Consider the following 15,371-nt stretch of genomic DNA (forward strand, 5'->3'; position numbering starts at 1 on the left):
TAATGATATTGAGTTATAAAATATTGCTACTTGTTTTGTAAGCGGTACCTGTACGAGTAATGCTATTCCAAGATGTATAGGCTTAACCTCCATCTCATTGAGCTTCCTCACTAATAGCCGCGGTGTCAGATCATCCAGGTTTCCTAACTGTGACAATATTTTCGGAGCCTGTTTGAGAAAACGAGGTATTATTGTTTGGGTCTGTTTTGAGAAAAAACGAGACATTATTGATTGGGCCTGTTTGGAGAAAATGAGATATTGTTGTCTGGGCCTGTTTGGAGGAAATGAGACAGTGTCTGGGCCTGTTTGGAGGAAATAAAACATTATGGTTTGGGCCTGTTTGGAGGAAATGAGACATTATTGTTTGGGCCTGCTTGGAGGAATTGAGACATTATTGATTGGGCCTGTTTGGAGGAAATGAAACATTATTGTCTGGGCCTGTTGGGAGGAAATAAGACATGATATTTGGAAAAAATGAAACCTTTTTTATTTGGGTTTGTTTGGAGAAAATATGACATTACCTGTCGGGTCTTTTCGGAGAAAATTCGGCAAAGCTTGAATATGGATTTTTTTGTTTCTAAAACCAGTCCAAAGCAGTAATAAAAATTTGTTAACTATAGGTTCGACGTGTTGGCTCATGACTCATTCGAAGTCTTAATTAGGTACATTATAATAACAACAGAGCTGTTTAAGTTCTCTAAAACGGTCAATAATAAGCCTTATTGCCGGTACCGTGAACATAATGTCGTACAGCCGTGTGCACGCGTGGAAAACCTGCATGTCCGCCATAACGTCGTGCATGTCGCGGCTCTCGACGGCCATGTAGTACTTGTGCGCTGTGTCGATGCGACCGAGGGCACTCGTGTTGCGGGGCAGGTCCTGTAATCATTTACTTTTTTTAAAGCACAGATGATCGTAGGAGGTCAAGGGAAACTGCTAAGCGATTACCGAATCGGCCACTTTGAGATGTAAGGACTTAGTCACAATTGTGTTATTTTGTCATGTACCATCCGACTTTGGAACTAGCTCCCCACGGTGCTTCCCGAGCGCTATGACAAATGTCCTCCTTCATACCAGTATTAAGCGGTAAGCAGCGTCTTGGCTTTGCCCCTGGCATTGCTGATGTCTATGAGCGACGGTAACCATTCATCATCAGGTGGGCCCTGTGCTCTTCTGCCTATATAGGCAATAGTGCCACTCTTCAAGCCGGAGAACATGCTTACTTTGCGGCCAGAAATAGACAGGGTTTTGATATTTAGGTGGGATTCAGGTTGTGTTGTACAGCAGCTTAGTGCTAACTACAGGGTAGCAGAGCTGGCAATATGCCGCGGCTCTCCAGTATGAGGAGCCGCGTGTTACACTAATGTAACATTTGTAACGAAAATTTAGTAAAATAACTTAATTTTTTAGGAAGTACTTAAAATCTGCTAAACTTAGATAAAACTAAAGATGATTTTAGAAATTTGAATAAATTATTAAGATTAAAAGGCATTCATAAGGGGGTAGCTGAATTTTAAAATCCATCCATTTTTAACTTAAACACATACAGTATTAGTAATATTGTTGGGTTATTAATTCAGTTAATTAAAACTAATTTACAACATAACGATTTTTACTGAGGTTCTATCCAATGAATCTGCCACGGGTCTCAGATGTTATGCTTGCACGGCTACCCTCAGATTAAGCCTTGATTTATTTTATGGAAGCATTTTTACCAAATGTGTCGCTATTTCATTTTAATAATATGCTTTGTTCCGTCTACATATATTTTTTAATGGAGTACGAAAAAACTTTCGATATTAAACCTTGACTTCTTTAATAGAGGCCATAAGCGTGATTCAATTCGATTTTAACTGGTGGTAGGAACTTTTATATGTATGCTGTTGTCGCTATGAGAATTAGCATGTTTTTGAAAGAAGATAATAAAAAAAACCTCTTAGATAAATAAGTATGAGGTAGAATTCGTAAGTAATACTTATAAATAATGTTTTAACAATAAATAAATAAAAATAACAATAATATGGCCCACTACTGCCATGTGGCAGGGTGATTCAACCATCATTGTTCCAATAGTTGTGTCGGTACACGGTTTGATAGCGAAAAGTTTCGATCAATATCTTAAGAAACTTTCGTTATCCAGCTGGGTTAGGGGCCTAATACAGGAAGCAGCTATCGTCGATACTACGCGCATTGTGAGGAGGTTTCTCACTCTGTACTCCTAACCACCGGTGGCTTGTGTCGTAGACACCGCCATCAGCGGCAATCTATTTTTATATAGTATTTAATAAAATGTAATTTTAATATCTTTTTTTTTTAACTAATGTGTAATTAGTAAGATTTTAAATAAATATAAATAAACAGTAATAATATTATAATCTTAGATGAGAAGGCCTATTTGTTTATTATTATTCTTTGTTTCTCTTTTTTTCTTTTCTATATTACGTATTTGTAATTTAATATTGACATATTATAATGTGAATTATTATTATAAACAAAGCGAGGGTTGACATTTAAAAGGCCTGCGTACTAAAAGAATATCGAAGCATACCTTGGCGATATCAATGAGTTTCATTATGAGCGATGAATATATGCGACGGCTGATGGCGTCAGTCCTTCTTGACCGGTAGCTGTCCACTTCACTGGAAGCGTAAGAAGATAATAAGTTAAAAGGAAGATACTGACATATTCGATCGCGAAGCAGACATGGGCTTTAATTCCAAATGGCAGAAGGTCATTACAGGTCATCTTTTTTTATTGTTACGCGCTGGGGTTCGGGATAAATAAAATTCTACTGAATTACAAGTTAAAACTCTATTCAACACTTAAACACTTCACAAACACTTTAAAACACTCAAAAAACACTTTAAAATTCTCAATTCGCTTGTTCCGCTTCGCTTCAGGTGACCCGTTCGTTGTTTCTCTTCGAGTAGTTCCGATAACTGACTAACTGCGTGCCATCCCTGCAACGGTTTTATAGTCGACACCACATCCCTAGAATAATTGAGAATATTCCAAACATACTACATTCCAAACATTCCTACTAAAGAGTAGTATTTTCCGCTCTCTGACAATAGGTGGCGTTGTACTTCTCGAGCGTTCTAGGTGCTACTAGATCCTTCGATATTCGTTCGATTATTCGGCGATAGATGGTGTTCTCTTACCGGCGTAACATTATTATAAATTGCCATTGTAGACGGATGTGCATACGATCCATTTGATGGTAAATAGTCTCGTCGCTTGCAGTGCACGAGGCTCAACAAAGCCGCTGTCAATGAAATATATGATTTTCCGAAAAGCACTTTTTTGTTCTACAATGAGTTTTCAATTGAGTTTTCAACTGGATTTCGAGCTCAGTAGCGGTATTCGCGTTATGATGCCTATGTGCTCCAGTGGCCAGTTCATGCCTGGCGGGAGGCCAGCTCGTCTGTGCATAAGCTACTTATAGCAAAAAAACTACTAACATATGGCCTCACACTAAGAGAGAGAGAGAGAGAGAGAGAGAGAGAGAGAGAGAGAGAGAGAGAATATATAATTTTATTGCACACCAAAACACAACATTATAAAAACAGTCAACAAGTAGATACATTTGTACAATACGCGGTCTTATCGCTAAAAGCGATTTCTACCAGGCAACCGTTTAATTTAGAGAAATTCTACAGCAGTTATGTGGCGGTGTATTATTAATAATACATTATTAAAGAAAATACAAACACAATAAATCTTTTTTTTATTGGTTAGGTGGGTGGACGGGCTCACGGCCCACCTGGTGTTAACTGGTTACCTACCCATAGACAGCGTAAATGTCACCACCCACCTTGAAATACGAGTTCTAAGGTAAGTATAGTTACAACGGCTGCCCCACCCTTCAAACCGAAACGCATTACTGCTTCGCGGCAGAAATAGGCTGGGTGGTGGTGGTGCGGACCCACAAGACGTCCTACCACCAGTAAATAGATTATATACCGTTAAATACTATATTATTTATTACTATATTATGATTAAACACTGCGCACTGCGGACACAAGCTAACCGTTTCACAATGTATTTGATGACAAGCGACATGGTGCGGTTTAAGTAGATCTGGTTCTCCTTTTTTAGATCGAACAATATCTCCTCGTTGAACTTCGAGTCTTGCAGGGCTTCTACTATCGCTTTAGACAGACGACGATTGTCTTGAAAGTTTTTCTGAAATGACAAGTGTGTTCCGTATACCGTATGTATATTCGTGGTTAATAATTAATTATTTATTTGTCATGCATATTATGAATCGGTATTATCAAAATATCACTACATAGTATAAAACAAAGTCGCTTTCTCTGTCCCTATATCTGTCTGTCCCTATGTATGCTTAAATCTTTAAAACTACGCAACGGATTTTGATGCGGTTTTTTTTAATAGATAAAGTGATTGAAGAGGAAGGTTTGTATGTATAATAACATCCATTAAATAGTGGAGAAATCAATAATAAATTACAGTTTCCGAAGCGAAGCGAGGGCGGGTCGCTAGTAAACAATAATATGGTTTAATCTCACGTTTTTTTATATTTTTTTTATGTTTGAGAGATTACTGGTGGCCCGGAGGCCTTTCCAGTTTTATCAGGGCAGGTGGGAGAGCACGGGCTCAGCCACGAGGGGTGGGATTTGTTAACAACTACCCGAGTGCCTCCAAAGGAGATCTAACAACTCAAGAGTAGCTGCTTCGCGAATGAATCTACTACCGTATCGGAATCGCGACTCGCTGAGAAGATCCGGCGAGAAACTCAGCGGACTGATGTTTAGGTTAGGTTGCACTTCGAACTCTTTGCCGAGTTAGACGAGTACAGTTACCGGGGTCCCTACTCCTAGTGCTAGAACCAAAGGTGTCTAATGCAACGGTTATTGTCATTATATTATATATTTTCGACTTTTCAAATACTTTACATTTCTTGTGGTCAAGGACGAATGATGTTGTGCTAGATCTAAGTAAAAGAAGTTTTAATTATGTCCAATGCTTGCTAATACTGAAGAAAATACTACATCAACGAAGCATTTCAAGTTATGATCTGTGATGAGTTGTATATGTTGGCAAGGCTGATGTAAGAACGAGGCTGCTACCACCCGTTACCAATGGGTTTAGTTATTGCTCTTTTAGGCAGATGAGTTTACGGCCCACGTGGTGATGAGTGTTTGCCATCACTCATGGACTTTGGCAATTCCAGTGACAGAGCTAAGAGGCTGCCCACCGCTAAGTGCTCTAAGTAAGACTCGTTTGAAGAAGGATATGTCATAGTGCTCGGGAAACACCGTGGAGGGGAGCTCATTCCAAAGCCGGAGGGTACGTGGCAAAAAAAATCTCTGGAAACGCATTGTGGATGAACGCAGCGGTTTCTAGGTAGTATGGACGAACTTTACTCCGATGGTGGGGGGTGCGGCGGCAAATACGAGATGATGGGATCATCTCAAGCAATTCCTCAAAGTATTCCCCATGGAACATACTGTACAAATCACAGAGAGAATCAAAATTTCTCTTGAGAATGGAATTGTCAACAATCCGAACAGTTTTCTTCTGTATGAAGTCAAAGTAAGCAGTAAGTACTTCACGCGAGGAGACTTGTGTTTTTTAAAGCAAAAGATATCCGGAGATGTTTCATCTAATCCTACACTTGCTTTGTTTGTCTATTGAAGTTATATATAAATAGTTACTATAACCGTTTTCTAGTGAACAGTACCTCATCAGTGTTCAGGGAGCTCGTTTCCCTCACCAAAACAATGAGCAGGAAAGTAAGCACGCACATAGCTACAGAAACATCAGCTTCAGATGGGAAACATTCTTATAACTGTGTATTTCACTCGCTGTTACGCAACGTGCATTGTCCGCGTGTACCGACCGCGTGAAAACAAAACAAATATACGTTTAAATTATAAAATATATCACAGAATTCAATTTACGTACGCGAATTTAAAATGTTGAAATTCACATTTCGAAGTCATAAAACAAATGTTTTATTTAGACTCTTTTTTAAATCGTAAATACGTTTATTGTTTGTGTTTTGTTTCTTGCTTTGTTTCATTTTAAAACTGCTCGCATCCTGACTGTAGCCAATGATATATTTCGTTTATGAGTTAAACACATAATGGCTTCGGGAAGATTTTATAAGTGGAAAACACATAAGTTGTGAGTGTGACGGTCTAGCAATTATTATTATGACTCATAAAGAATGTGAACCCACCTTGAGACATGTGGACTCACTCTCAATTGGACAGAACAACGGTCGCCCCGCCCTTTCAACTGGAATGCACGACGGTTTCACGGTGGAAACCAGCAGGATTATGTTCCCATACCGGCTCAAAAGCTTCTTTCCAAACCAACCATCACCAATAAAAATAAGAATAGACATTTTATGAAATATATATCCATACAAATATGTGTGCCGATTCAATTTAGCTTAACATGCATTAGTTAGGTTACAATGTATCGAACCAATACGAAGTAAGATTTTTTTTATTTATTGCTTAGATGGGTGGACGAGCTCATAGCTCACCTGGTGTTAAGTGGTTCCTGGAGCCCATACAACGTAAATACGCCACCCACCTTGAAATATAAGTTCTAAGGTTTCAGTATAGTTACAATGGCTGCCCCACCCTTCAAACCGAAACGCATTACTGCTTCACGGCAGAAATAGGCAGGGTGGTGGTACCTACCCGTGCGGACTCACAAGAGGTTCTACCACCAGTAAGATAGTCTCATATAGGTATGTATGTAACTCATGAAATAATATAGTCCCATCAAATATTGTACCACTCATAAGTGATAACCAAGTAAACCAGTATTTAGAAAAAAAAATATATTTATTTCTCAACTTAAAAGTAACAAAGTATCTGATGATAAATAAATAAATAGCGCATATCTATGAACTTACAATCTGACATATTAACTCATACGCTAAACATGTTAATACGTAGAATAAAAAAATACAATCTTCTCAAATACTGTTAACGTATATTTGATAGCACGAATTAGGGGTTTTGAATGTTGTGTAAAATACTCAAATGCAAATGCAAACAATGCACGTGTTGAGTCTGCGTTTGGAAAATGCAAAGAGAAGCTTTGTTAAAGATCCGTATTTTTTTTCCTACCTATGCTGATAGCCTTGGGAGGCTATTTCAGCTTCGCCCTAACGTGTAGGTGAGCTCACGGGGCTCAAACCGGAGTGGTGCTAACACTGGCCCTACCAAGAGCAGTGCTTCGTAGAATATACCACCGGATCGGAATCGCGAACCATTGAGAAAATGCGGCGAGAAACTCAGTGGGCTGTGTCTGTGGGTTAATTTACTCGTCGAACCATTCGTCGCAAGCGGCGGATTCGGCGAGGACAGTGATCGGTGCTTGAGGTATCTAAAAGCACCGTTAATGGATCGGGAGAATCCGTAATGACATGTTTAGGGAAAATGCTAGCGCTTAGGAGACAACGTACAGGAAGTTCATACAGAAGTTAATTCCTCAGAAACCGCTGTTTTATATCGGATTGTACGTGATATAATTATGGAAATGTGTGTAGTGGTACTAGGGAGCTCGGGTGTCGAGCGTTGCCATGGTCCATGACGACCCGTCGTTTGGCCATTCTAGGGGTGGTGCCGAGAGTCTGGTTGTTATGTTATGGTTAATTCGCTCGTCGAGCCCTTCGTCGCATGCGTAGGGTTCGACGAGGACGGTGACCGGAAGATCTGTCGCTGTCAGAGTATTTGCAACGCCATATCTACGAAATTCATATTGCACAAAATTTCTTTTCTATTCTTTAGTTGGATTTTCTATAAAAGCGTATTTTTTTAGTTTTTTCAAACTATTATTTATTTGTACTAGCTTCTAGTCTCATATAACGCGGTTTCGCACAACACGGGACTTTGTCGGAACGTACCAACCGTGTTATAGGATGGTTACACGTCTTCAAATATACGTATAATACCACCAATCAGTTATCAGTTGTTTCGAAAATTTGGGAAATAATACAATGACAAACAAATATGAGATTAAATAGTAAAAGTAGCTTGAATTATGTTTACAATTCGTGAAAATCGAAGGAAATACATGGTTGAAAGCCATTTAAGGTGACTAAAGAGCCCAGGCTCTTGGCCGACGCAAAATTTTATTTCGACGTACACCTATTTACATATTCGAAGGTTCTGGATTAATAATAGGAAGGAAAGTAATAAATCGTCGGGTTTTATGTGGGTTGTAACGTTGACTTCCTTTTTAAGGTTATATATATCTGGGAGTGTCTCTAGTGTTTGTACGCTATGTAGCTTGGGAATTTATAGTATGTATGGCGAATGAATTTATAGTGTGTGTGTGAATGATATAGTTTTCTTCTGATTAATTTCGATTAGTTTGGTTTTTATGGTGGTAGGACCTCTTGTGAGTCCGCGCGGATAGGTACCACCACCCTGCCTATTTCTGCCGTGAAGCAGTAATGCGTTTCGGTTTGAAGGGCGGGGCAGCCGCTGTAACTATACTGAGACCTTAGAACTTATATCTCAAGGTGGGTGGCGCATTTTATGTTGTAGATGTCTATGGGCTCCAGTAACCACTTCACACCAGGTGGTCTGTGAGCTGGTCCACCCATCTAAGCAATTAAAAAAAAAGAGCTTTTCTTACTTCGATCGGCAATCTTACGGCCCGCCATATTCCTACCAGTTAGATTGAAGTTTTAGTTAATGTAGTGTGCTGGTTTGATTTTACTATATGAAGTTATTGGAACGGAGTTCCTTAATGCGCGTTTTATTCGCGAGCTGAGGGTCTAGACCTTAAAAAGTTTAGCAATGAAAAACTACACAAAAAATCGACATATTTTTGCAGTGATTTTGTAAGGCAATTCCCGATCGCCTAGGGAACTGAAATTCTTATCGATTTAGCTTGCCGAGGATTTAGCTTGGAGAATATGCAATTTTATAATTTTTTTATATCTATATATATAAAAATGAATTGCTGTTCGTTAGTCTCGCTAAAACTCGAGAACGGCAGGACCGATTTGGCTAATTTTGGTCTTGAATTATTTGTGGAAGTCCAGAGAAGGTTTAAAAGGTAGATAAAAATGAAAATCCTCGGAATTAAATAAAAATAATAATTTTGTTTTTCCTTTGACGTGTTCCCCATCGGACGGATTCCTTTTGTTTGTTTTAAGTTTATTGTATACAAAAGTTTAGGTCATTTATTTTTCGATTGAGGCACTACGAAGTCTGCCGGGTCAGCTAGTTTTTAATAAATAATAAATCAGTAATCTTTTTTTTTCCAATAATTTAGTTGGAATACAAAATTTATTCGCATTAATTCACATTTTATGATTGGTTTAATTACTTTGTACTGATTATTTATTTTTTATGTAATCGTTCCTTTATACGAACACAAGAAAGGTATGGCAAAGGGAACCTCGTTCCAACCGGCTGTTGTTAAGTAAGCCTCCTCTTTGTTTTTTAATTAATTGTGAAAAGAAGTACTTTATTATTAAGTGTTAGTTAGAAGATTAAGAAAATTAAGAGGTTTGAAATTAGGCGTTGCTAAATTACAAGCACACCAAGTCTTTTTGCCTATCCGATATGCAGCGGTTGATTTGAGAAAATTACATAGCTCAAATCCAATTCTAATCATATAAATCTTTTGATCAACAAAGCGCACATTAACTTGGATACCGGATTTTAATTGATTGTATTGTTTGCAGACTTTTGCCGCATATTGCCGGGACGCAGTCACGAATTCTATTCGAATTATCATTAAGATATTATTTAAATGCAATTGAGATTTCGGGCTCGCCATTCACATAAAGCTTAACCAACCTTACTTGCAGTGTGAAACTTGGACGCGTGCCTAAAGTACCAGGCTACCAGAGCAACCGAGGAGTTAGCGTTGAGCCATCTCAGCGAATCACCTCATATTATATAAGTTGAGATGACATTTTTCGTCGCACCTACATATCGACGGAAGAAAGCGAAGTTGTTGTACCTGAAAAGGCTAACTTTACACCAGAGCCATAACACTATTTCATAAATTCATGTCATATGTATTATATTTATAGATATAGAAAGTTCAAAATAGGTATGGTGTGGTATCTAAGGTCTTCTTCTTCTCCATCGCTTCCTCATTGCTGAGGATCGTGACTCCGTTTTAGCTTATCTAAGGTCTATCTGATTATATTTACATAAATACATAGATTTATGGCTTTGGTATAAAGTTGGCTTTTTCAAGTTACGACATTTTCGCTTCCTTCCGTAGATATGTACATGCTTGTACAGAAATATGGCGTAGTCCATTATGAGTATGGGACGAAACAAAATACTGTAAGAATGACAGTTTATTTTAGATTTTCTGTGCTTATTTAGTTAATTCGTCTCTGAAATATAAGTTACGTCCTAATTGCTTCTGCTTTTTCTTTGTCATACTATCGAAGCGATCTTCAACTGTATCATAAAGGGGATTGCCCACTCTCCATAGTGTGCTAGGCCCAAGATGGACATCAAATATTACTATAAAAATGTACTGATTCAAATTCTTAAATGTATTGGATATCTAAAAAATATATTGAAATTGACGCCACTATTATAAAAAATATAATAAAAATAAAAACTCGTTTTGAGGTTAATTTTCTATATAAATAAGTGTCGGATTGTGAGATACTTCAAGAACTTTTCTTTTCTTAATGTTTAAGATGTTCCTAATGTATTTTTATCCAATAGGGTATAAAAACACACTTAATTCTTTAAATAACTATATTTTCTTCATCTTCATACACAATTAGTATCATCTAAAGATAGCAAAGGAGAGCATATACACGGTTTTAAATCTCGGTCAGGGTAAAACCACAATTCACACAATGTTTTTTAGTCGTAGTATGAAACGTTATTGATAAAAGTAAAATAAATCGAAGAAAAATCAAAACACATCCATTTTGTACGCAAGCACAACACCACAAGCAGCAAGCGAAGTATCAGTCAGTCAGATTAAATTCAGTGTTGTCAGTATAAAGAAAAATAATTACATGAAATTCATATATCGATTATTTTCTTAAATAACCGATAATTGATTTATATCTTAATCTTTTTTTTACGAGTACACATTATTTTTTATGTTTTTGTTTTAGTTGTACATATTTAAATAACAATACTAGTAAAGTTTTTTTTATTGCTTAGATGGGTGGGCGAGCTCACAGCCACCCTGGTGTTGCTAAGTGGTTACTCGAGCCCACATACATCTACAACGTAAATGCGCCACCCACCTTGAGGTATAAGCTCTAAGGTCTCAAGTATAGTTACAAGTTGAAGTCCAATGGGTATGTCTTCGATGTTATTTTATGTGCATAAAATCCATTAAAATCGTTTGATGAATGAGAATACTTAAAATGATTTATTTATATGTTTTATTTATATACTCAAAATATTTACTTCATACGTAAAAGGATTTGAAGCTGGCAATATTTTTCCCGCAAAAATAAAAATCCTTGTTTTTTCAATAGAGTTACTTTTTTTAAACTACTTATTGTAAACTATAGTGGCGCTTATTTGCAAGAAAGTAAATGCATATTTATTTATGACAAAATTAATGCACTAAGTATTTTTTCTATAATCTATTGTCCGCTTTGGGCCTAAAATGGGCCATCCCCTTTCTGTAAAAAACCCGATTAAGTAAGTACTGTGTATCAATCAACCACAAATATTATCACAATATTGTCATTACTAATTGGAAATAAGGGGAAGTAATAATAATATTCAATATATCGACACGTGTGTTCATGTTAAAGTGCGTAAAGGCGCACAGCCTAAATAAATCGTCGTAATAAATCATTGTTCTCGCGTACTGAGAGTTTTCTTATCTAATATTAACTTTTGCCCGCGGTTTCGCTCATGTTAACACTAAACATACCATAACGGGCCAAATGACTCATTTTGAACTTTTGCACGTATCATCGTATTGCTTTTGCACATTTGACTTCATGACTTCTTGTTACTAATTAATCTAGTATTTATACATTTTCTTAAAAAAATTTTTGTTCATTTTGAGTACCTAGTACTTGTCGCATACCGTTATCGACCCGCTATGGTAGAAACTGGTACCAGTAAGTTTGATTAGTGCTATGTACATTTTGTAACTCAATTTAGGAATATTTTTAGTCATTGTTGTATCTTTCTATATCATAATCACAGTCTTGGCTACTCTTTGGTTACTTTTGGCACAGCAGTCGTGGTCATGTGGAAACCTTGTTTGTTATAGCTGTTACGCGCTGGGGTTCGGGATAAATAAAATTCTACTGAATTACAAGTTAACACTGTATTCAACACTTAGAACACTTTAAACACTTCACAAACACTTTAAAACTCTCAATTCGCTTGTTCCGCTTCGCTTCAGGTGATCCGTTCGCTGTTTCTCTTCGAGTAGCTTCGATTACTAACTGCCTGCGTGCCATCTCTGCAACGCTTTTATAGCCGATACCACATCCCTAGAGTTATCAAGAATATTCCACATATTTCGAATATTGTGTTTCCGCTATTTGAAAATAGATGGCGTTGTACTTCTCGAGCGTTCTAGGTGCTACTAGATCCTTCAATATTCGTTCGACTATTCGGCGATAGATGGCGTTACTCTTACCGACATAACATAGCTTTGACAGCTGTTCTCCAGAATATGCGAAATGAGGCTCGGCGCACCCACTCGTTAAGTGGGGTCTTGGTAAGGTTTTTTATTTGATCAGTCCAGCGCCAAATGGTAGGGAGAGCATTTGAAATTGTCAAATGTCACGGGAGAATTGTGATATTTTCAAATGCGCTTCTGCTACTTACTCTCAGGATATAAGATTTGCTTCCGGGATATTACTGGTACGCCTGTCTGAAAGTAACTTTTCTAATGTTCGTCAACAATATTTTCCTAGGATGAAAACTACTCTATGTCTTTTTCTGTATTTTTCACATTATGTATGCTAAATTTCGTTATGTTCGATGTGGAGGTGAGAGCGTGACAAACAAACCAGATCCGTTTCGTGTAGTATTAATTCGTATAGTTTTTTTTCTCTACCTAAGTTGGTAGCTTTAGGGCTATGCCAGCGTAACCGAGCGAGTATGAGTCTAGAATGTGGACGTCGGTAACACTGGCCCTAGCAAGAGAAGTGCTTCTCAGAATCCACCACTGGATCGGAAACGCGACCCACTGAGATGATCCAGCGAGAAACTCAGTCGGCTGTGTCTGTGGGTTAATTTACTCGCCTTGCCCTTCGTCGCTAGCGACGGGTTTGACGAGAACTGGTGCTTGAGGTACCTAAAAGCACCGATAGTGGATTGGAAGGATGTGAAATGACGTGTTTAGGGCGACGTCGACTGCTTACTAATTGGTCTGCAGGATCGGGTATGGGTATAGCTATTATACCATAGGTTGCCGTAACGCTGAATTTTCAGCGCATCATCTCTATATATATAAGACTTTTTCTCTTTAATTTAGGAATTATAAATTAGGAATTGTTAGTTGGAATAAACATGGCGTTGCTCTGAAAACAAAGGTTTTATTATTTTAATAACTTACAATTACAACTTAGTAACATACACAACAGTCTCAAACAGTACATTCATATTATAGGTATCTCACCTGAAAACAACGAAACGACATTTAAGTCCATCACTCTCAATTCCTTAAAATAATTATGTAATTTAATTTATAACATTAACAATATGCCCGAACATGGCAGATGTCAACCCTTCAATAATTATCGACAGCGCCATCTATATAATTACACAGGAGCTATTTAGAGCGTTGTACAAATGTACTTTAAAGAAATATATGTATTTTTTTTACATATATACATATTTGTAAAATGAATATCATATGAAATACGTAGGGTTGTAAACACTTTCGTTTCCTGTTCGTTATCGAATGCGAATCTCGGCGGTGCGAGCTCTTTTCAATTTCCGCGACTTCCCGCCGAACTACTCAAACTTCGGGCCCGATAGTGAAGCGAAAACGTTTATTTAACCGAAATCAGATTAAGTTTTACCGAATTTCACATAATAATTTCAAACTAAACGTTTAATTTTTCTGTGTTGTAGACGTATTAATACGCTTTTATAAGCTTCAGACGTATGTATGTTAGTATGTAACGGAATCTTTGAACATGATTTTGACCCCCTTCAAAACGTCGGATTAACTCGGTATTTGATATACTTATTACGGACCGATGAAAATTCAATAACAAAAAAGATATTGAAAAAATTGAATTCAACTAAAAAATGAAAAATAAATAATAGTTAAGATAATATCCTGAGATGCACCCCACGCTTTTTTTAACAGTAATAAACTATTATTTTAAACTATTATTTATTTTAAAGGTCTCTTACGATACACATTACTGGTTATACAAAGAACATAAATACAAAAAAAATACGTTTTTTTGCACGCAAAAAGAGCTAACCGTGTCTTCGTGGTTTGCACTTTTATTAAGGGTCCTCCAGCATTAGGTTAAGATGACATTATCACATTTACACATGGCGATATGTGGACGAGAGGATTTTTAGGACTGTTTGAAATACACGTAGGTATTGAATCTATTCAGGTGTCATTTACCATACTATCAGCCACTGTACCAAATGGTAGGACGTCTGGTGAGTCCGCACGAGTAGGAATCATTGCCGTACCTATTTCTACCGTGAAGCAGTAATGCGTTTCGGTTTGAAGGGTGGGGCAGCCGTTGTAATGTTAAGCTGTGACCTTTACTACTAATATCTCGAGGTAGATGGCGGCATTTACGATGTCTATGGGTACCGGTAACCGTTTAACACCAAGTAGGCCGTGAGCTTGTCCACACCTATGAGGCCAACAGCGCAAAAGTGGTCTAACCCACAATTTTTTATTTAAAATATAATAAATTTTGATGCAAAGCCTGCTTATTCATAGTTTCACCCATAGATAACAGATACCTTTGTAAACATTATTTATCCGCGTATTGTTTTTTTGCCTTCTTAAATTCAAATTCATGAAAATTCAAACCTAATTGCCTCCATACTAACTATGGTAAGCTTAGGCCACTTTTACGTTGACGGCCTCATATATGCTATATATATAAAAATGAATTGCTGTTCGTTGGTCTCGCTAAAGCTCGAGAACAGCTGGACCGATTTGGCTAATTTTTGTCTTGAATTATTTGTGGAAGTCCAGAGAAGGTTTAAAAGGAGAAAAAAAGTTTAGAGAAATATGAAAGTAATCGGAATTAAATAAAAATATGAATTTTGTTTTTCCTTTGACGTGTCTCCCGTCGGACGGATTTCTTTTGTTTGTTTTAAGTTTATTTTATACAAAAGTTTAGGTCCTTTATTTATAGATTGAGGCACTACGAAGTCTGCCGGGTCAGCTAGTATGCTATAAAAAAG

General features: G+C 37.3%; 1 protein-coding gene across 1 annotated transcript in view; it reads right to left on the bottom strand.

Annotated features, from left to right (window-relative positions):
- The window catches only part of LOC110385656 (uncharacterized), a 78,794-nt gene that overhangs the window by 263 nt on the left and 63,160 nt on the right, over positions 1-15,371 (bottom strand). The window contains exons 3-6 of the mRNA XM_021349672.3: positions 4,031-4,185; positions 2,549-2,639; positions 733-879; positions 49-168 (exon numbers count right to left, since the gene is read on the bottom strand). Of these exons, the coding sequence (XP_021205347.1) occupies positions 49-168; positions 733-879; positions 2,549-2,639; positions 4,031-4,062 (390 nt within the window). The 5' untranslated portion in view covers positions 4,063-4,185. The remainder of the gene's footprint in view (positions 1-48; positions 169-732; positions 880-2,548; positions 2,640-4,030; positions 4,186-15,371) is intronic.

The sequence above is a fragment of the Bombyx mori genome, chromosome 15, assembly GCF_030269925.1.
Source record: "Bombyx mori chromosome 15, ASM3026992v2".
NCBI lineage: Eukaryota > Metazoa > Arthropoda > Insecta > Lepidoptera > Bombycidae > Bombyx > Bombyx mori.